The following is a 22,286-nucleotide window of genomic DNA, read 5'->3' as shown; positions in this document are numbered from 1 at the left end:
GACAGCCCGCTGGAACGCTACCGCATCGTACCGCAAAGGTTGCACCAAAAGGCCTTTTTGACAATTCACAGCGGGTGCTTGCTATAAACGACAACGCAAATCAAAATTTTGCTCGCAATTAAAAAATGTAGCAACAAATTGACTAGCATGGAAACATTTCTTCAAAAATTATTAGTAAGGAATAGGATGTGGTAGAAATTTGTATTTTAAATCACCAGAACCTGGGGCATATAATAACTTACTACAAACTATTTTATTGTGAGCATTTTGTTAGGAGAAGATGACTTGCGTCTGGCCAGCAACGCAAATGAGACGTGATGATATCACAAGACTAAAATTCACAGGCAAACGATTTGGTTAAAACCTGACACGTCTCATCATGTGCCGGCTCAGTCCATCCGTTGATAACCGCCCATTATGCTACGGGCGCAGTATAAAAATGGCGATACGGCCGCGAAAAGCAGCCCGCCTCCCAGCCAAGGCCGATGCACGATCCACGCCACTGACACAATTACCAACGCCACGGACAGCGACGTCATGATATTGGTCGAAAGCGAAAAGTTCGCATCGGGGAAGAAAATCCTCAAAAAACGATGCTCCCGCACGAGATGCTGCATGATTGTTGTGCAGCAGATGGCGGAGAAAAATAGCAACACCCATCCGATGAAACGAATGCCCCACGTGGCCAGGCGTTGCTGGTGATGTTCGAAACGGAAGATTTCGCTCAGGTTGTGTTCGCCTGGCTCGAGTAGCAGCACTTTTCGAGAGTGCGTCGATTCGTACGGGACTATCTTTCCGTTCAGCAGCTTTCCCACGACGGTCACATACGATCCTTCGAGCCCGGCGTACGCAAACTGTATCCGAACGTCGCCAATCTCCGGATTCCAGATGTCGTTGCAGTGATAATAGAGTCCTGCGTGTAGCCTCACCGAAGGATCTTCGGGACGCGTGTCGGAGGTCACCTCTTGGAACGTCTTAAACCTTTCCTTGGCGACTTCCCCGAGCTCGTAGTGGCCAACGTGGACATGCTCGGATAGGTGAACCGTTGACTCGATCGGAAATGCCGTCGGATTGTGGTATTCCGAGCGCAGGTAGAACCCACGGGAGTCAACCAATTCATCACGCCACTCTCGGGTGTAGAAGTAAGAGCGATCCGCCGTTTCCACGGTGGCAACCGATTCTCCAAAGCGGTTTTCTCTGTAAAGAAATGGCGGTGAAGCTTCTTAATTCGCAAATACTGGCTCTTAACCAAAAGATGGCGCCTTACACGGATTCTTCGACCCACTGGTACATCTGTACGCGTCTTTTCAGTTTCACCGCTTGCACTTGAATGTTGTAATCGGGTTCGGTGAGCGGTTCTCCCGTCGACAGCGCGCCATTCAGATGTATCAATCGTCCTTCGAACTGCTTTTCGTAGGGACTCTCTGCACTGACGGTTATGGCATCGTTTAGGGCTTCGTCCAACGAAAGCAGGATGCGTATCGTACGGCCCTGCAAATTAAACGGAACATTAGTCAAGACCAACATATAACCGCAAGTGGGCGTAGACGACCACCAACCTCGTTCCATATGAGAACGATCGATCCGGCGAGCAGGAGGACTACTCCGAACAGCGTAATGAGCCAACATGACATCACAACCTCAGTAAATCTCATGTTTCGATGGATTATTTCACATCAGTTTCACCTAAATACAGTACGACAGGCGTAACCGAGAAAAAATGCCGGGAGACTGTTTATTTGCAGCGCTACCGATGACAGTTTTATCCTGACAGCCATCCAGCCGGAGCGCTGTCAAATCTACAGCGTGTAACCTCATCCTCAGCATAAGAATTCTGTCGGCGATATTCATTTCAATAGTACGTTAATGATGTAATATAACTCATTCAAAAGTGGGAATTGAGTTTTTGACTCTAAGAGTCTAGCTGATAATCTACTCATTTTCATGCCCAGTAAAAAGCTGTTACAGTTCTACAAGCTTAGCCATTAGCCAAGGTTAACTTAAAAAAAAATCTACCATCGAATGACTGTTATGTTATATATATAATTAAATGAAGAGTAATAAACATTTGTCACAATGTTGTTTTTAGCATCTTAAATTGCCACTTCTGTATTAACTTATAGCATTGTATTTAAAAACCATTCCACGAGTGCGGTTGTTGTGCTGTACACTGTAATTTTGATTGAGAATCACATGTGAGATATAAGTTCTCTCTCAGTTTGCGAAATTCCTCTCGATTTAGACGCTCTCGGAGACTGTTTCCTGCACTACAGGGTTGGTTTAACGAGTAATTCCAACGCAATTTAAGTAATATGTTATCGTTGTACCTGCCATCAGGTGATGTAGTTTGAATAAATTTATGTGTCCATAAAATTCAGCAAATATTTTGTGGGTATAGAAGACACCTTTTGAAAACGATTCCTTGTTTGAAATTGCACAACACACTCAGAGAAGTTCAAGAGAGCAATCTTTGTTTAAATTTCTTTAGCAAAATGTTAAATGCAGTTTGTCAGCAAACCTACATTATAACACATGCATTCTTCCCAGTATGCACGCACTTCCACCGACCAGCAGGATCGAGCAGGAAGCCCCAAGGTGATGCTCTTATCCCAGCGTTCGCATGGCCACAGCTCGCTCACTGTGCACGGGCAACGGCACACCGCTGGATGTTGAGCACGGGCAGGTTTTTTCTCATTCGAACTCTTCCTCTCAAAGCGCGCGGACGTGCGTCGTTCGTCGTCTCTCGCGTCGAATGTTTTGTTTGCAGTGCTGCTGCCAGTGAGAGTGTGCGCTATCATGAGAAAAGTGAATTCCCGGCCAGAATCCACAGCCCGTTGTCGTCGTCGTCGTCCCGCTGTTGGCAGCGAGTGATTTGTCGCTGCGTTTACCTTTGTGCGTTCTTTTGCTCCGTTCCGTTTCCCGTTCCGGTTCCTCGACGCCAACGCCGCGTGTGTGAGTGTGTGCCGGAAGGTGTTCGGTCGCGCAGTTTTCTGGTACGTGCGTTGTGCAAACGGTAGTTTACCGCGTGCGTGCGTTGTGCGGGTTAAAGGCGTGAAGAAAGACGCAAGAGGAAGAAGAAAAGCACCCGCAAAACGCCGGACACCTTGCGAATCTGAAAGGTGTGCGTTTTGCACAGCCACTCAGGCCGCGTCAGCGCGCGTGATAAGACGGTGTAGCATACATAAGATGAAGAAAAAAAAACAGCAGAACTCGTGCACCTCCCAGACGTTCTTCGAGGTCGCGCTATCAATTGCAAAACGTCACCCGAGTGCGAAACGGGTCACGCAAACAAACCACCAGCGCGCGCCGGCTGATCTTGCTGCCAAACCGCGCGCACATACACACGCCTGCATGTCACTACGCACGTCTAGCAGAAACGTCACGGTCTCCTAGATGGCCTCCGAGGGCGCGAGCGCGTGCGAATCAAGGAGTGGGAGGAAGCGATTTTTTTTTATTTCGCCAGCTTCCTACCACTTGCTGTGTATGCGCTAGCAGAGGGTCTGGATGCTGTGTGTGTGTGTGTATGTGTGTTTGCACGGATTGCATCGTCAGCTGATGGTGCAACGCTATCTCACCGGGAGCTCGCGAAAACCCCACACCTCGTTTGAGCGTGTGGTGGTGGATTTCTTTTCAACACCGACAACGTATCTGTCACACGTGCATCGAGGAATGCCATGATCGGGACGTTGTGGTGTTACCATGGTTCCCTCCCCAAAAAAAAAACTTGTGCTGCAGAAATGCCCTTCATAATTCACTTCCTGCAAGGTTTTCATTTTTTTTTGTTGCTATTCTATTTTATCTCACTTCCCCATCTAGCGAAGACAAGCGAATTTAATTGAATCCCACGTTCCCCGATCGGGCGCAATTGTTTCCCGGGTGTTTGGGGGTGCAGGTGCGCATAGGTAGCCGAGGTGCGGAAAGTGTGCGTGTCTTTGTGCGTGCGTTTGCGTTTGATTTTCGCGCGTATCGAATGTTTTGAACGTGTGCCCGTGCGTCGTGTCGTGTTGTCCCGTTTTGTACCGTGATTGTTGATTGTGCCCCCCTCCCCCAACAGCCACGTGATAATCGATCGATTGCTGCCGGGTGCCGGGAAAAGTGAGCAAAAGTTTTGGTGCGGCCATTCAGCGAGCAGAAAAAGAAAGCCACAAAAAAAAGAAGTTAGAGCAAAAGGGCAACGATATCCCCTAGTGTGCTACCGTTTTGTGCTAGAAAGTGTGAAGTAAGAGTAATAAATATATTTAGATACGCAATGGCCGGTTCGCGTGGATTAAGGAGCTGTACGCCACCGCGGTTCGTCCTTTGCGCCGCGCTGGTGTTGCTCGTCTTCACCCAACCCGGTGCGTCGTCAGTTCCGGCCTGGTCCCGGGTTCACCGGACGGCTCGGGATACGGCCGGGGGTCGCGAGCACGGTTCGATGATGTCCTGCGAACGGGTGAACAACTTTTTCTCCTCCATCAATGTAACCGTCAGCCCGACAGCTCAAGGTACGCTAAAAATAACAAACCCACCCCACGGGTGGGTGGGGAAAACAATAGTAGAGTGGCCGTGCCGCTCGAGTGTATTTCATAATTTTTCCAGCCCCTTCAAAACCCACTTTCCAGTCCCTGTGCGCAATCCTAAGACCGCGTGCCGCATGTCACAGTGCATTTTGATTCGCGAGGGTGAGCGAGGAAATTTTTCCTTCCGGGCGTTTTCCCTACCGATTCCCGGAGGTCCTTCTCTCTGCTATGGCACAACGAAGGGGACGCTTCGTTTGCGAACCGTGTGGAAGAGGATATTTCCGCCAAAAGCAGAAAAGGAAACGTTCTTCCGACCGAACGGAAGGTCTAGGCCGCACGCTTCACGTGCTGTGCGTGCACAGGAAAACAGCAAGTGGAAAACGGATATGAGTCATACTTTCTTTGGGAAGCGATGGGGCTTGTTTTTTTTTCTCTCACTCTCTCTCTTCGACGCCAGACGGCCAATGTTTTACGGCGTGATAGATTGCAATCGCACCCGGAATGGGCCGGGAAAAGGGGTCGAGCATATATGCTGAAAAGGAAACAATTCTAAAGGAAAATAAAACCGAACCCGACCGAACCATCGTTTACCGATAGAACATCGCGAAAGAGCGGAAACAAATTGCGATTTTGCTGTTCGCGAAAACACAAACTTAATGCGCAAGCAAAATAACGGGCCCCATGTGCAAAAAGTAAAACAAAACAAAACAAAAAAAAAACTGCTACAAAACTGCCGATTTGCACTGCGAGTGCGTTCACCTAGCGGAAGGCGGCCATGCAAAATGCATGCAAACCGTGGATCGTGATTCGGAAAAGTGTCAAATTTGCACGTTTTTGATCGATTGCGAGTGACAGGGGAAGAAGGGAGCGCAAAAACTCGGCAGCCGCTAGCCCTACGGCTTTTAAATTATGGCTTCGTGTGCGGCATGATTGACAACCGACAAGGAATTGGGAAAAAGAGAAGGAGAAATAAAGAGAGAGCACACACACACACGCAAGGACCAAAGGGACCATACCTTAAGGATTTGGCTTGCTTCCGGCAGGACGGCTCAACAAAATTGTACCCACAAATAATAGAGAGCCCTGCGCCATTCGCGTGAGAAGCTGACCATGCTGTGGGACTGGCAGAAATAAAAAAATGGACGCGAAACATTACGCCACCAACCCAGGCCCACGCCCGGGGCAAGGATCGTCACGTGCCACGGCGGCTCAGTCGGTGCGAGTTGTCACAATGTGCCAGCGAAAAATCACGCCACGGAAAAGTGGCAAATAAAATCCGCTTCTAGTTGTGTGGGTGTTTGTGTTCCCCGTGGCCCTTTAAAAAGGTCATGGTGTTTTGATAATGTTGGATTAGAAATAGCCCGATTGAAAGCGACAGCTGGCTGGGTGGGACTTTGCCGTTGGCAAAACGCAGATTTTTTTTGTTGTTTTGTTTGGTTCCACACTCCAAGAACCCTTACGGTGCGAACTTTGCGATAAGATACATGTACCTTTTTCTTTTTATTTTTTTTTTTGGTTTTTGTTTCGATAATGTCGCTTTGCTAACCCACCCCGCCCCGTAATCGTAATCAGCGGCCGTGATTAACGCTTATCACCCGTCGACGTCTGGATATCGCCGTGATCGTGATTAGTCGAGGAACGAGGGAAACCCATCCCGTCCCAGGGGTGTGTACCCTTTTTTAAGACAATTTAAAGAACCTCACACACCTTCTGATGCCTTCAGCAAACGAAAAAGTGTTGGTCCCCCCTTTTTTGTAGTTGTTGCGGGGATTGTTTTAGGCGTGTATTGATTTTGTGGCTTAATGAGAGCGATTTCATGCGAAGCAACGATCGAGGGATCGATTTTTCGGCTATTCGTCTCACGCACGCCACCTTTTTGCTTTTACCTTTTCTCCCCCGTGTGGTAGAATCAGGTCAAATAAAAAAAAAAGAAGGTAAAATCCACAAGGACAACAAATTTCACAGGATCGGAAAATCTAACCCACCCCCGGCAGTCGAAATGTTCCCTTTTTGTGTGGGTCCCACCACGGACTAATCCCCAGGCCCAGGTCGGATCACTCGTGGCACGCAACTCTCGGCTGAAAAGGGCGGCTGAAAGTAAATCCCGCTCGTCCGCTCCAGGCACACTTCCTTCTCCTCCTCCGGTCACTTAATCAAGGGAAAAGCTCTCGCGCTTTTTCGATTTTTATTTCTTACTGGTTGCCTTCGGCGAATCAATCCGGAATTGATTGAAAAAAAAAATCAAATCTAAAGTTCGAATTGGTTGCAAAAGTAAAAAAAATGAACAAGAAAGTGCAAACATTAAGGATCAGCCGGATCCGGGAACCGAGGTGCGCCCGTGCGGAAATTCCGTTCGAATGAAGTTGTCCTTTTGACCGGTCCTTGTTGGTGATCGAATTCACATCCCCATGATTTTTCCCGGGCTGTGCGATAGGCGAGATAAATGGCCTCCACCCACGCCCCAGCGTCGAAGGCATGATAGTTTGATGCCCCAGGTTGGGCGTTGGGTCACAATCCCGCCCAAGGGTTTCCGAAGGATGTCGAAGATTCGCTCAGGGTTTGACTCCTCGCGAAAGTGCGCCAACCTCACTCGAAGAATGGGATCAGTATGCTTGTGTTTTTTTTTTTTCGCTTCGTCTCTTGCGCCGTGTATTCATTCAGAACCAACCGTCCCGAACCACCCTGGGTCTCCGGGTGCGTGTGTGACACGGACGGGTCAATCGAACCCTGGTCCCGTTCTACCTGAAGTCGTCATCATTGACGCCGGGTGCCCGGGTTGCCGCTGGTCGTTTGATGCCCGCTTCTACGAAGCTGTTTCGGCTGCATTTGCCACCCCTAAATACACTTGTTTTCGGCAGATAGTGGTAAAGTGGCGAGCGAACGAAAGAAAGCAGGAAAAAAAAGGACACAGGAAAAGGATGCCCCTGCTATCTCTGGTGCACCTTTCCAGCTCGTGTGTGTGTTTTTTTACGAGCGTTCGTTTCCTTTCACGTTCTTCATATGTTTCCCTTGCGTGGCATTCCTTGGTATTTTTCTCACATTTTTCCCCGGGTTTTTTTTTTGTTTTGTTGTTAACGATCTGCGCTCGGTGTTTTCTTTGTTAATTAGAAAACACAACTTATGCTTTTATGCTGCCCCTTTTGTAAACACTCAACACGTTTTCAGTGCTTTCGTTCTGCATTATGGTGGTGCGTTTGTTACCCGATCCTTGATGCACGCTTTCAGGGCGATTGGTGCACAACTCACGAGTCCTGATTGGAGTTTCTCAGGTTTTCCCCCAAAAGGGAGGCAAGTTGGACGCTTCCACTTGAAGAGGACCCATTTTAATGGGGCTTCTTTCCGGCAGAGGTCAATCGATTTTCGTCTACGATTGTTGGCGACTGGCGTTGAGTTAACTATACTGCAGGGCACTTGCGGGTTTGGTTGCGACTGACTTCTTGCTTTTTTGTTTCGCTCTCTCTCTCTCTCTCTCTCTCTCTCTTCGAGACAGGTACGACCGACTGACGAATGATCTCGAAGGACCTCCCGGTGTGGGGTTTCGTTCCGGGCCACCGTGCGCATTCAGTGCCTCTCGAGTGGCTCTCGGCGTTGGCTTTGTGAATGTTTCTGGGCCGCGAACGCTCAGGACAAAAACAGAGGCATACACCGAAAGGGGCCTCCTCCTCGTCGTGGGAAGCACGGCGCACGGGAAATAGAGTAATAAAATTTGATTTTACGACTTTTCTAGAGCAATACGCGGCGTTATACGGAATCGGAAAGGTGATGCTGCTGTCGGTGTGCGCCAGCCGAACCGAAGGGTCCCCGAGACCGGACAATAGCCCGGCCCTACTGAGGGCCTCTTTTGTTTTTGTGCTTTCTTTTTGGGTTGTTGTTCCATCCGTATTTTTTTTTGCTATCTCTTACTGCTCTCGTGCCCGTTCGTCCTCCTCGAGAGATGTCTTAACGGAAGCGAGAGAGAAAGAGAGAGAGAGAGAGAGATCGCGCACATAAAAGTGCCCGGTGGCTGGGAAAGCCATGTCCATCGGCCTCGGGACAGTCGACTGGGGCGGTGAAAAAAAAAGGTGTCCAGCGGCATTGTGCCGGGGCGTTTTGGAGCGAATTCTACATTGCCATTGTTTTTTTTGGTCGTGTGCTTCTCCTGCTTGTTCTCGTTCTTTTTTTTAAACCTCCTTTTTTCCAACCTCGAGCACAATTTCCCCGGCACTGGGATGTGCTTGGAGAGTGGCTGATTCTTCTACGAGGAAAAGATAGAGATAAAAAACAAAAAAAAAATCAAAATAATGGACACTCCTTTCTGTTTTGATTTTATGATCACAGCACTGTACTAAAAATGTAAATTGCTTCTGTAAATCAAAGCCTTATGGGCCGCGCCCCGATGCTCGAGCCTTTTTGTGCATGCAATATGTTTTGCATATTTGAAGAACAAAACCAGAAAACATATGACAGACTGCATGGATCGACCCCGGGCCTATAAATGTGGGGATAAAACATGGCCACGTCATTTCCGGTTCGTGTCCGTTTCTAACCATAAGCTAGTGGCTTCCCTCTGGTCAAGAGTGGCTGCAAAAAGCAACACCGAGCGGCTAGCATTGTTTCGGTATAAAATGGCACACTTGCCACCGCGCACGGTGGTGTCTTTTGTTTGGTAAGGAAATTCCCGAGAAAAAGGCTGCCATGGCTTCTGAGTTGGCCTCCTCGGTTGACATAGCCCAACCAGATATCCGGTTTCAAGGATACGTATCCCTATCCGTAGCTGGACGGTATTGTCTCGAGTCTCGGATTCGTGTCCTCGTCACAGCAAACCCCATTACAGGAGGCAAATTGAATTTCGTCACCGTTGCCATTTTCCAAGCGCGAATTTGTCTTCGTTCCCTCGCCCATATGATGCTCTTTCGTACCGCTTTCTCCTTGCGTCGATATCCTTACGTCACGCATTTTGAGTTCGATTCTTCCACCCCCCCCTTGTGGCAATTCACCTGCTGCGATCCACCCTCGATGGAGGGTTCTGTACGAAAACAGCGCGCTAAATTTCATTCCCAGTGTGTCAACATCTGTTGGGCGATGGTTGGGCCGAGTAACGCCAACACCCCGAGGGTCATGCAGCTGGTCGGTAAATGAAACAATTGGTTCGAGCGCGTTTTGCTTGCGGAACTGCGAGTACACCGACCATTGGCTTCGGTAGCATAAACACGCATTTTCGAGTGCCGCCCGCTCTTTATCGTCATATCCGGTTACGGCCGGGTGCGTCCTAGACACCGTGCCGACAAGGCCTGGTAAGCGAGAAAGGGATGTTTATTTGCTTGGTAGCTAAAATAAATACTCTATCGCAACGAAGCGAAGAGGAACCTGGGAAAGGATTCCAGCACCCGTACTATCACGCATGCGGTGATCTTCCGCCAGCCAGTGTGTGATCGTCATGCTGAAAACCGGTTGCAAAATGGCGGCTGAGAACGGAACCATGTGCAGTTGATTAAATGCCAGCTCAACCGATGCGAGTGGCATACAAATGGCATCAGCCGGTCGGTTTTCATAGGGTTCGACCCACTAATGGGGTTACTTTCTTGAGCTTTGGTTGGGTGAGCAGTAGACTATAATAGATCGGCTACAACTGAACGATTGCTTTGAGAATCTGTCAGCAAGAAAAATAACTCCCGCAGGCTATTTGGCGGCTGTAACAATTCGGCATAAGAATAACTCGCAAGAACAAACCGAATGGGATGGCAAACTTACATCAAAGCAAAACAATCGCCATCTGGTTGGGATGTCCCCGTTGGGAATAAGCGAATCACACAGGCGCAGCTAAGTCTGTGCTCGCTTTCATTGCTTGCAATTTCACACTAAAAACTGTGGCCCAAGTCCCCAGGGGGGAAAATTGCGGCTTGCGTGTGCGAGATACGCATCGCTGAGCACACTTTATATTTGGCACTGATATCAAAAGTGCCGGTTTTTTTTTTCTCGTACGTACACACATTTTTGGTTGCCTTCTGCCCGCAGAGATAAGGCAGCCGTTGGTGCTGGGATGGGTTGGGGGCAGCCTTTTGCCTCACGCAACTGTCTCCATTTCCGCGTATATGACTAACGTGTTTGGCGCCGTTGCGTTTGGGAAGCAAAACTGCCCTTTAAGGCCTGATCGTATCACACGCCTGTCGTCACCACACATCGTGCAGCATGACACTTGAAATGTTTGTAAACAGTACAAGGAACTCAGTATGCTGTGATTGGAGCGTGTTTTCTCACAAACAGCAGAGGGGTGCTTTTTGCCTGGTTACACGTTGCGCCTGCTGCAATCGAAGCGACAAGAACGGCACCGTGACACGCCTAATGCAGCGCCTACTTGGAGGTGTGTTTAATGGAGTTTTTAAACGAAAAATAAAATACCCCATATGTTGATTGACGCGAAAGCCCTTTAGGGGCGGATTATTTGCATAGAAAAAAAAACTGAATCATATTTATTTAGATGCAAGAAACACTCGGTTTCCATGGGGGTACCATCAGCTGGTCAGTTGGTCAATCGCCTTTCGAGCTTTCTCAGTGCCGTGTTTGCATGCACGTAACACGTTTGCGGCCCCGTAGCGTTATCGGCGCCACTGATAACGGGTACACGCGCGTTTGTTTACATTTAAATCGCAACCCTTGGCGCAGCCAGTTGAAATAAGAGCAGTAGGATGAACGAAGAAAAATGAAAAAAACAAAAATATCGCCACGCCAACACCGAGATCACACACAGCAATGGCACCCCACTGATAAGCGTGAGGTGAAGCCATGCTGCAATTGCACTTGGTTGGGCGGCGTGTTGTTTAGCCAGCCTCTTGTCGTAGGTCGTCAACGGGGTATCACCTACATGAACGCAAGCGTTTGTGTGCGTGCGTTGATTGCACGAAAGGGAGAAGGGCGCTCAATCGGTGATGCTTTCGATTATGCTGAAAAGCAAGAGCGCAAAACATCAAACACAAATCGCGTGGAGGGAAATCTTTGGTGGGGGTTGATCATTGGGTATTGGGTATTTCGCCTTCTTGAGTTCATTCATCACGTTCACCTCACGATCGAGAGGTGGCTTGTTTGGTGACAAGGCGGCGTCGAGGACAACATGTTTACTGGCTACTGGACAACGTTGTTGTTGGACGGATTATGGCAGGTGTTGTGGTTCAATGCCCACACGTGCAAGGAATCCCCGGTGGCGTTAAACCGCGTTCAAAGAGAGAGAAAAGCGCTACGCTTTGAGCTGCGTGGGGATCGCTGCGTCACGGTCAGTGGAGCCGGGATTGTTATTGGCGCTATAAATTCCAACGGAAGGTTCCGGGAAAGAACTTCTGGTATGTCTGGCAGCTGGCGTGGTTGCGAAGTAACGCTGCCTTGTGAGAACACCAGACAGCGTATCAGTTTTTGCGCTATCTAGAGAAGGATGAACTCTCTGGCATGATTCGTAGTGATAACTCAATACCTTTTAGGTGGCATACATTACATGCGCATTAATTGAACCAGCGTTGAGGTGAAACATCGAATGCATTATTTTTTTTTGTAATAAAAAGCTAGCTTTATTATCAAATTCGAGCAGATCTCCCGCTCTCGAGCCCGCTGAGTTTCCTAATCTAAACAATCATTTTCAAGGGAAAGAAATAAACACCGAGGCGACCGGCAGCTGCCAGCACCGCTTCCGTACCCTCGGCACTGAACCTCGGCATACATTAAACTGTTTTCAAATAAAATCAGCAGCACACAACAACATCCACGGTCGTCACGGCATTATCGTTCGGTACTCGGGCGTAGATTCCTGGCGGGACACAGAGTCCCGGGTCCATCCCGGAGCGATGTATTTATATCAATTTATGAGTTGCGAGCATAAACATTTATGATCTCGTTTTTTTTTTATGGCCCACCTCAACGCAGCACAGGCTCGGTTACCTTTTGGGTCGTATTTACTACGCCCCAGCCGCACTCGGCACGGGTTGTACGGATTTTTGCTGTGGGTCTCTGGTTCCGTGGCGCAGTTCAACATCACCCGCCGTGTGCCCGTAGTAAACAGCTCTGTTTTAGGGTCCGAAACCCTCCCGTGCGATAGTTGCGACGGCGCGTTTACGGGCCCCCTCTTTTTTTTTTTTTTTTGAACGAGAAGCGCCTCGTTTGTGGATTAATCTACCATCTATGATTGGTTGTTTATTTGATTCCGGTGCCATCGGTAATGCTTGATTGAGAGAACACAGTTCTGTGAATGTTTAGGCTAGGGCTAGACTCGCTCCCTTTCGTTACTCTCTCTGTCTCTCTCTCTTCTTCCTTCTTGGGGAATTTGCGCAAGTGTCAGCTATACTTTTGATTAAAAACTCCTCCATTGTCTCGGATTTGACGGCATCCCAGACATGAAGATAGCGTCCGGAGCATCTAAAGAAGGCGAAAAGTTCGCCCCTAGTTGCCGGTAAATTATGAGGCGTTTAATTTTGTCCGCCTACCCGACCGAGTGCTACGTGGAGAAAGGAGGGTCCCTTTGCAGAAACGGCGATGCTGCTGTCAAGGACATCAAGGACAGCGCCACGTGCTCTCGGAACGGGTGTCGTTCCGTTTATTTCGCTTCTCCCGAGGGCAGCGTTAGAACCTTCGAACGAAACTTCATGCGCAAGGCAGGTGGCGCCTGGGTCAAGGTGAAGTGGCAACTCATAAAGTTTGGCTCCTCTGAGCGCCTGGCCATTAAAAGGGAGAAGTTATCTCGGGTGGGCTGAATGTAGAGCACCTTCGGAGTAGCGAGGATAACAAGACATAATGGAAAGCTCGTCGATTTGTGGGCGACTTAAACCTCTACCGGGACTGGGATTCTGAGCGCTGTTCGAGGGTGATTTATTCTCGCAAAAAATCAAGAACAAATTTCTTCTGTTTTGTATTTGTTTTAGAGCTTAAATATACATGCTTTTAAGGTGCTTCTAAAACTTCTGAAGCTCACATTGGCCTTCACCACCAACCCAACCAGCAGCAGCAGCAGTGTCTGATGCACCTTTTCCGATTTCGATTCGAGTTACGAAATTGGGTGTGGAAATTTTAAAGCAACACCATCACCTCTCATTCCATAAATCAAACGTGACCATTGAACCGAACCGTGGTCGGGTTGCGATATTTGTGAATGGAAGTGGCCACTACCACCGGTGGATGAAGCTAATGGAAGCCACAATCCATCCCACCAAAACCCTCCCACAACACATTCCCGAATGAAGGGTGGGTGGGCGGTTTTTGGGGTGGCGAAAGAACATGCCGAATTTCGCGAAGCTTGGGGGTGCGTATGTACGGCGGCCCAAAATGGCGGATCACCACCCAATTCCACGAACGGTCAGCTCGCCTGGTTCGCCCGATAATGGCACGGAATCTGGTGGTCTAATTTTATACCCACCATTCATTAAATCGATACGAGCAATTAGCCTCGCGCGGAATGTTGTTTTCTGCGCTTTATTCGCGGCCGGTTTTGCTAAAGGAGTAGGTGGGAGGCATATTTATCGCATTAGCACCGTGTACTTAGCCGAGTTCTCGCTCGAAGCCAACGAATGGAAGCGGCTCCATAGCGGCGCCAAAAGGTACGTAGCATAAATTCATCAGTTCGCGCTTCGGCGCGGCGATAGCCGAAATTTTCAGTGCCCTTTTTTTTTCGCTCTCTCACTCTCCTTTGACGCTGATGATTTCCCGATAAGTGAATTGGGGAAAATTTGCTTCCACCAACGTTCAGTCCGTTCGCGATGACGCGCGCCGGTGTGTGTGTGTGCGGTTCTTGGGAAAAACTTTACGCAACCGCTTCAACCTCGAGCACAATTTCTAATTACCACCGCAAGCGGCCCACGGGTTTACCGCTCGACCCGATCGACTCCTGACGTTGAAATGTTTGGCCACTTTGTCTCGATCGCGGCCAGGGCCAGTTGCTGGTGGGCACGCGCGCGCTAGTGGTGGCTTAAAATAGAACTTACTATTTTCCAACACCTCTCCAAAAATCCCGACCCGGAGCGGCATGATGCGGCCATGATTTGTTATGCTTTTCTCGAATTCCATTCGGATCAATCGATCGGTGGTTCATGATGGCTGGAGCGAAAAACTAGCAACAATTCGCAGATGGAGCCGTCGTTCGGCGTAAGTGAATTCGGAAGCGCATTTTGCTTCAATGGAACTGCCGGTCACTAAGCCGGTCCCGGAATCGAATGTTTAGTCCATACCCCAACCACACATTCACGTGGGCCCCCAGAGTTTATTTAAACGCTTGCAAACGCTTACGGTTAATGTCGAGAAGAGAGTCGAGGCGAGTTTATTTACGCTTTTACGTGCTTGCGAGGAACTGCGAGGCGCTTCATCAGCAGCCATCTGGGCGGGTTGAAATGGATTCGATGAAATCCCAGGCCCGGGCAGAGAGAGAGAGAGAGAGTGCGCGATTTCTAGTGAAAACCTACAGCAGAGCCAGAACAACCTCGAACCACCTTCACTTCTGAAATCGTTATCATCTCCTTGTCAAGTTCGTGCGAATCGAGCTTATTTTTCTCGACCCTCTCGTGTGGAACGAGTTCCCGGGAAAAATGGGTTTGCTTATTGTATGGGGGAGGAAATTAAATCCAGAAAGCTAAGCTGTGCCGTAGAAATGCGAAAAAAAAGCGAGTTGGTTCGGTTTTAATTTCGTGCGGAAGTGAATTTTTCCCTTCAACGGTACGCGTTCGGTCGAATGGCAATCCAATGTTGCATGGGATGCATTAAAACTGAAACATAGTGTTTAAATTGAGCACCATTTTCGAAAGGGGGGGATTTAATTTAGACTCGCACAAAAACCAACCACCACAATGGTCCTTTGTGGTTAATGTGCGCTTTTCTTGTGTGTATCTTGTATCCCTCTTTCAAGCCAGCGAAGGTCTTGCGACGACGGGTTTTTGTGTTGCGGTGCGAATGATAAAATTGTATCCTTTTTTGTTTGCGAAATGTGATACCACCCGATCCACGACGACTGTGCGGCGGTCGAACAAAAACAAGCTGCACGTTCTCCTCAGCTCGGGTCCGGGTGCATAAAGTTGGCACGGTTTAAAATGACGATCGTAAAACTAAACAAAATCACCAATTCAAACCTTCCAAACGGACCGTGTGTGTGTGTGTGCTCTCCATGGCATGCAAATTTCTTCCCACACACGCATGTAGCACGATTCGTTCAGATCAGCCACCCCGTGGGGTTGCCTATTTGTTGCAATTTTGTTGCCAAACCCCAGAGGGCGATCGATATATTTCACGGATGTGTCCCCAGGTCGCTGGAGAAGCCGGTTTTTTTTCATTGTTGTTGTTGTGAGGAGTCTTTCCGATGTTTCACGTGCGCGCAGGACCCTTCCGGATCGGGCAAAGGACCCGATCCGGCGGCGCAGTAATCCGAGAACGGGGCCAACCCAAAAACGGTTCGCGACCAAAATCATCATAATCGGTCGCAATCGGTCGGGACGAGAGCAATTTTAGACATTCTGCTCAAGCGTTTTGAAGGCTTTTTTTTGGTGCTTTTGAAAAAAAAATGTCAGCGAAACACAAACAACAACCGAAACAGGGGCAAAACGAAAATGGGATCAAATCCCGAGCACGGATTTGCATTAATGATTTGCTGCACAGGAACGCACCGCGGAGGTTTTATTTTTTTTTCTCTCTCTCCCGATGGTGTCGCGATTTTTGGCCACCTTTGCGTTTGTTTCGCAAAATTGGGGCGCTTTTTTTTTTTAGGTTTTTCTTGCCGAGTTTTGATCCTTTCGAACCACATCGAAACACCGATCGATGCTGCCTTTTGACGGTTCGCTCCTCACCGAGCACGTTGCGCAAGGGTTTTGGGGCTTTTGCTCAGCTCGGGAAACTGTTCGCCCGAAATGGGAGGCCAATCGCGTACTGGATCTCGTTAGTGTGTGTGTGTGTGTGTGTGTGTATGTGCGCTGCAATTCGATATATTCACAGTAAACCCACCTCCCCGTGGCCGGCTCAGACGAGAAGGCAACGGTGCCACTGTCCGGGTGGTTGAACAGGACGGATTGAAAGGTTGTCAGAGGCCGCATGAATGCAATTTCGTGCCATTCAATGCCCCCAAGCCCACAGGGAACCGGACGACGTTGAGATGAGATTGATTTTACCGGCAGCGAGCATCATCGGGTTGAGCTTGTGTCTGTGTGTGTAGTCGCTTCCTGTACGATGCCTGCCGGACGGACATTTGCCGGGAGATGCTTCGACATCCTCGACGATGGAATGTGCCACTAGACAAAAGCGGCTTCTGGTTGTAGAACCCGCCTGCGCTTGGGGTTTGAAATTTCGTTTAAAGTCTCCCCCCTCATCCGATCCAAAGGGGAGCTTTTCGCACGAGAATCTAATCAGTGGCCTTTCATGGTGCGAGCCAAATGTGCTCTCTCTCTCTGCTCGAGTTTCGGGGTGAATCCGGCCAAGGGGGTGGCCTTTTTGATGAATGTCCGTCGCCGTGTTGGCCGGGCACACCCGGTTCCGGTTTGGTTTTGGAGATGAAACGTCAGCTTTTGTGTGCGACTTGCGTCAGCTTAATTGATTGGATTCGTTTCTCTTTATTAATTCTGAAGAATGACGATCCGCGCGGCACAGCTAGAGGATGTTTTAATTTTAATCACTGTTTGGCATAGCTGGTAGCCGAAAGATTGCAGCCCTTTTTGGTTTGCTAAACAAACCGTGTACCGGTCGTGGTAAAACGTTTGGTTCCCATGAGAAGCTAAATGGCACTCGCTGGTGCTAGGCGTCCCCGTGCGTCATTTTACAACCGACAACAGACAACCGTAAAACAAAACGAAAAATGCCCCAACACACATTTGTACTCCAATTTCTCCAATTTTTTGTTGTGTGTTGTGTGTCCTGTTACTCAAACAGCCTTCTCCCACGATCGCGTGTTAGACAACTCACGTTGAACGGTTGGCCTTTCGGGTCGGTTATCAACCAGTCCAGGCAGGTTGTGTCCAGACGAGGGCGGTCCCTCCATTAATGTGACGCTTAACCGCGGCCACTTTAGCGCCGTTCTTCCGTGCGCGCGAGGCACCAACGTGACACCTATTTTGTCTAATGTTTCACGGTTGGTTAACTTCGCGCTGGCGTTTCGGTAGAATGGGACGAAAATGACACGAAAATTATGCGACCAGTGATACGCTCGAGAGGTGGGAAAGCGTTTGCTCGGAATTGGTCACGCAATTCGGTGTCACTTGCGATACATGATACACCGGCGGGGGCAGTTGAACAGGTTGCTGAATTTTACCACGCAATGTGGCTGGGAATATGGGCAAAGTGTGGCCAAGCCTAAATGGCGTAATGATTGTGTGTGAATAATGCCCCAGCTCACAAGTATAGCGGCCTCGCTATCGGATTCCGTCGATGAAGAGTGCGCATCACCGCACAATGAAGACGACACGCCAGCAGAGACGGATTCATGTTCTATTTGCTGGAAAATCCACACCGAACTAGACAACTGGCGCCATTAAACTCCTTGCAGGCGCCCGCGAAACACTTCAACCTGACACGTATAAACGGTGGCCCTGGCGGGTACCTGTCGTAGATCTTCCAAACGATCGTCGTTCCGTGGTTATGGATGCTTTTCCTGCCTGCGGCTGGGATCACATCAACCGGCAGTATCATCGCTAACCGTCATTACCGGCATTTTGGCGGAACCGCGGCACCAATTAGTATTTCTATCAACGTCAATATGCGCTGTCAACATAAAACATCAAGAGCGCGTTTGTGTCTACGGCGCATATTTTTTTTTTCTTCTTGTATGCCGAACCTCCTGCTGTACTGGCATCAGCTCGTTTTTTTCTGTTGTTTCTCTCTCTTTCTCTCGTGTCCCTTTGGCGGGTTGTTTACCCGCGGCGCAAGACATGCCACCACACGGCCTCAAATTGAGGGAAGTATGCGGCGCGATGATTTGTGTCTTTGGTCACGCTCGGGTGAAAAATACACACTCTCGCGGGTGCCTATTCGTGTTTGTCAGCGCAGAAAAATTGTCCACCCGCCCGCCCACCCACAGCCGGTGGGGTTTTTCCTTGTTGGTGGAAAATTTTCTCCCTAGAGCTCGCGCCTTTGAGCTGGAGTGTGGTGGGATTATTTATGGCTCCTGATGGGTTGTTGTTGCGTCAAATCGAGCGCCGTTTTTCCCATCGGAATGCAGTGATCGTGTTTAATTGTGGGTTGTTTTATTTTGTTTTTGTTTTTGTTTTTTGTCAAAAAAAAGGGACACCCCAACACACGCTGGCGGATGTTTTTGGGACCGCTAGCTTAGGAATTCACGGCGTCCCTTACCAGACGTCATCACCAGCCGCGTCGCGGGTATTTCTCGAAAGAAAAATGATGCTCGCGTGCGAATTTGGCACCCGTTACCCTCATCCGGTGGGGTCCTGTGGGATTGAACTTTCCGCCAGAAGGGAACCAGCATCCGAACAGCTGCCAAATGTCTTCCGCGGGTTAGTGACCGATCGTGTTCACGTACACTTTTCTCCCTCACGTCGAGAATGCGCCCGACGGAAGTTGACGTCCAGCAGAACGGCGAAGCTCCTCCAAAAACTGTTGCTCGTCCGCTCGTCGGGGTCGTTGTTTTTCTCCCGCATGACGGCTACAAATGGGTGCATAATTAGCGCAAACGGAAATGGAAAGATAAACTGATTTTTTTTTCATTTTTTCGTTGTTGTGTGTACCCGTCTCTTGTTTCTTTTCTTAAAAAAAAAAAAAACAACAACGCGTGATCAAAAACAAGCAAGCACTACATGCTCTAAAATATGCGAACTCCACCCCACCTGCGCTCGGTCTCCTCCCCCCACCCCCCGCCCACTCGTTGGGAATGTGCCGAAGGAGCAGGTTGTGCGGTGTTTTTCGGATAAAAATAAACACCGCGGGCCCGTTCGCTTTTTCTGGCAGGTCGTTGGTCCCACCGCGACTAGGCGCGGGTTCGTATTTCACGTCCCGCACGTCGTTTGGCACTTTTCGCTTTCGGTCATCGAACAACAACCCAACCTGCTGCTACAATTGCTTGCGAGTGCGCGCCAAACGATTAGCGGTGAGGTGATCGTTTTGGGGAAAAGACGGAGAAAAAAAAATATAAACCACACAAATAATGTGTCAATATTGAAGCCGATCGAAACGTCAACGCTTGCTGAGTTCGAATCGGTGGAATAATTTACCGATGGCGCATAATTTTGCCCGCGGTGCTATCAACGACAACGACAGTTTTTCAGTTCACCGCCTACTGCGGGTCGTTTTTGTCCGTCCGTGCCACTTAAAATATCGGCTCATCTTCTTTCGCAACTGTGAACGAATTAAACCGAAATGGAGCGACATTCCAGAGCAATATCATCGTCCACGGGGTGAGCTTGATTCAAGCGCGGGTTTGTCCAAAAACCACGGGCCTCCTTTACTGTTGAAGAAGTAAAGGCTTCCGAAAGACGCCTCTCGCACGCGATAAGCCGCGCGTCTACTTCGGGGCATGCTAATTTCATAGCTTTTAACCTAATTTACTAGACCACTTCAGTGGCGTTTGGCGACGCTTCGACCAAACCATGCTGACCAGGGCTGGCTGCAGACTGCAGGAGCTGTTTTAATTTGTCCATTAAAAACCCGATCCACTCACAGCAGCTCGCCTGTGTGTGAGACACACGACGCCACCAGTGTCCCTACAGCGTCTCTCCGCGGCAGCTCAGTTTCTTTCTGATCTCTCGTCTGGTGGCGTGGAGCTGGATATATTTGTTTTAGCTCACCACCACCACTCTCCCGTATTACACCCCGAGCGCAGCGTTGCTTTGGTCGAGCAAAATTTCTCACATTTGCATTTCAAATGTGATCGCAAACTGGACGCAGCGACGCCATGTGCCTTCCGCTTTTTCGCGGTTTGCACTTCTCGATGGCTGCGTGTGGCTGCGCAAACACTTCTGCGAGCAGTGGTGTTTGAACGGGAACGCCCGGGCGTGAATCGTACGGCGGGAAAATCGGATTCAAAACCACGGCTGCACAAGCTACTGGACATGCCGTTTGTTGCGCGGTGGTTCACTCGCGCTTTTGTGTAATTACGCAATCGGGAGTGGAGAGTTTTTTATTCCTGTTTGTTTATTGTACACCCATCTCCTGGAGGCAGACAATCGTAGAGGGTAGTAGTTGCCATCGGAACGCAAGTGAACTCACAAGAATGCACCGTACAGCGTGACCGCGTGACGCGCGTCTAGCGTCTGATCAGTTGCGCGAAGTTCAGCCTGCTCGCGAAACCCGTTTGAGAGGCTGCAGGAAAGTGCCATTTAAGGCGATTCCATCAACCTGATTCGCTAACCGTACCCGTGCCCTGGGAAGCAGAGCGACCCTTAGCTAGCGGTGGTTTAGTAGCAGCTGTTCCTCGAGCACCGGGCTCGTTTGTTTGTTCTGCGTGCGTCCAGATTGAGTATGCGGGGTGGATGTAATTTTTTATATTTCTGCCCAGTTCGACCTGTCAGCGGTCGAAGAGACATGCGGTTTTCCTTGCCTTAACCGCGATGTAACTGGCCCCAAAGCAGAAAAACCTGCCCCAGCTGCCGGCAGCAGCTGACTCGACCAGCAATATGGAAGGTGTGGCGTACCGGTCCCGCACGCTGCCATGTCGTTGGAGTTTGTGATTATTTTTTGCCTGTGTGTTCTGCGTTTAGTTTAATTCTTGCCATTTTTTCTGCTTGCCACTAGATCCGGGGCGGCCGTGGCCGAATGGTGCAAGTACTCGTAGTCCACTGGTTATGTCGCTTTGCGAAGGAACGTACTACTAAAGCGCTTTCACCGCCGATCACTGCGTTCTCTTTCGCTTCCTTGTCGCGGAGACGACCGGGCGCCGTCGCATTATGCTGCCGCCCTGCTGGCTGCCACGCGCGCCGGCTGGACAGCAACGGCGTAGCGTTATGTACCATCGAAACGTGCTCAGCATGCGAGTCTGGTCTGGTTCGGCAATACGCCGAAATGGTTTACGGGCGATACCACGCATGACTACGCAACGAACGGGCGCTGGGGCACCGTGCCGTGCTGCTGGCGGCAGGTCGTTGATAAGCGCCAGGCACCAGGGGGAGTAAACGAAGGAAAAAAAAATTACCTCACTCCAATCTCTCGAGCTGCTGCTCTCAAACCCGGCGACTTGGTGACGGCGAATTTTTACGCGGACACGAAATTTTATGCTGCCTTCGGAGAGAACGCTTCGAAATGGGGGCTGGTGGCGCTACGCTGTACCGTGGGGTGTTTTTTTGTTGTTGTTGCTTGTTTTGTTTTCCGAGTAATCAGTGCTCCCGGCGAATGAGCGGAATTCGCGAGTGGCCCAGCTGTGCTTCCAGCGAACGTGCGATTTTAGCTGCGAGGATTTTGACCAATTTTTCTGTTTTCTAAAGAAAATTTTTCCAACTGGCGTGCGCGCCCTATGGTTTGCGTTTCATTTCTTGTTTTTTATTCGACCGCGCGACCCGGCACTAGTTTATCTTCGCTTCCTCGGCTCGGAAAATGGGCTCGATTTGAATGGGGGGGCCGAAAAAATAAACAGCCCCCCAAATGATCATAAGCATAATTTCCGTGATTAGCGCGCTTTTCCGCGAAATTAAACGCGTTTCACCGGGCAGGACATTCAGTTGGTGCCCGTGGTTTTTTTTTCTGTCTGTTTGTGTGGGTCTATGTTTTTTTTTATGATCCCAACCCCCGGCCCCTTTACGACCTTCGGTTACGGTTGACGGGTGCAGGGGTTAAAAGCTGGTAAAGGTAATGAAATGTAAATAGCATAATTATTTCAAGCCCTTCGCGAGTTTTCCACGTACCACCACGTGGAACCATATCTAA

General features: G+C 49.5%; 2 protein-coding genes across 2 annotated transcripts in view; one reads left to right on the top strand and one right to left on the bottom strand.

Annotated features, from left to right (window-relative positions):
• Nucleotides 1–279: 279 nt before the first annotated feature.
• LOC128726080 (transmembrane protein 43 homolog) lies at nucleotides 280–1,655 on the bottom strand. Its single transcript, XM_053819867.1, has 3 exons — nucleotides 1,560–1,655; nucleotides 1,268–1,491; nucleotides 280–1,197 (listed from the first exon to the last, which is right to left on the bottom strand). Exons 1-3 carry the CDS (start codon nucleotides 1,653–1,655, stop codon nucleotides 390–392), a joined length of 1,128 nt encoding a protein of 375 aa, XP_053675842.1. The 3' UTR covers nucleotides 280–389.
• A 1,216-nt stretch (nucleotides 1,656–2,871) lies between these two features.
• Nucleotides 2,872–22,286, top strand: part of LOC128727240 (division abnormally delayed protein) — a 115,661-nt gene continuing 96,246 nt past the window's right edge. The window contains exons 1-2 of the mRNA XM_053821128.1: nucleotides 2,872–2,993; nucleotides 3,817–4,484. Coding sequence (XP_053677103.1) covers nucleotides 4,250–4,484 — 235 coding nt within the window. The 5' untranslated portion in view covers nucleotides 2,872–2,993; nucleotides 3,817–4,249. The remainder of the gene's footprint in view (nucleotides 2,994–3,816; nucleotides 4,485–22,286) is intronic.

The sequence above is a fragment of the Anopheles nili genome, chromosome 3 (assembly GCF_943737925.1).
Source record: "Anopheles nili chromosome 3, idAnoNiliSN_F5_01, whole genome shotgun sequence".
Classification (NCBI taxonomy): Eukaryota; Metazoa; Arthropoda; class Insecta; order Diptera; family Culicidae; genus Anopheles; species Anopheles nili.
Note: the sequence above shows the minus strand (reverse complement) of the source record. Positions and strands in the feature narration are given on the sequence as shown.

Bases quoted from the DNA above. Each gene is read 5' to 3' on its own strand.
- LOC128726080 (XM_053819867.1), bottom strand. From the start codon at position 1,655: ATGAGATTTACTGAGGTTGTGATGTCATGTTGGCTCATTACGCTGTTC. The intron at 1,492-1,559 runs GTTGGTGGTCGT...TTTAATTTGCAG, and splicing joins TCGTTCTCATATGGAACGAG to GGCCGTACGATACGCATCCT. The intron at 1,198-1,267 runs GTAAGGCGCCAT...ATTTCTTTACAG, and splicing joins CAGTGGGTCGAAGAATCCGT to AGAAAACCGCTTTGGAGAAT.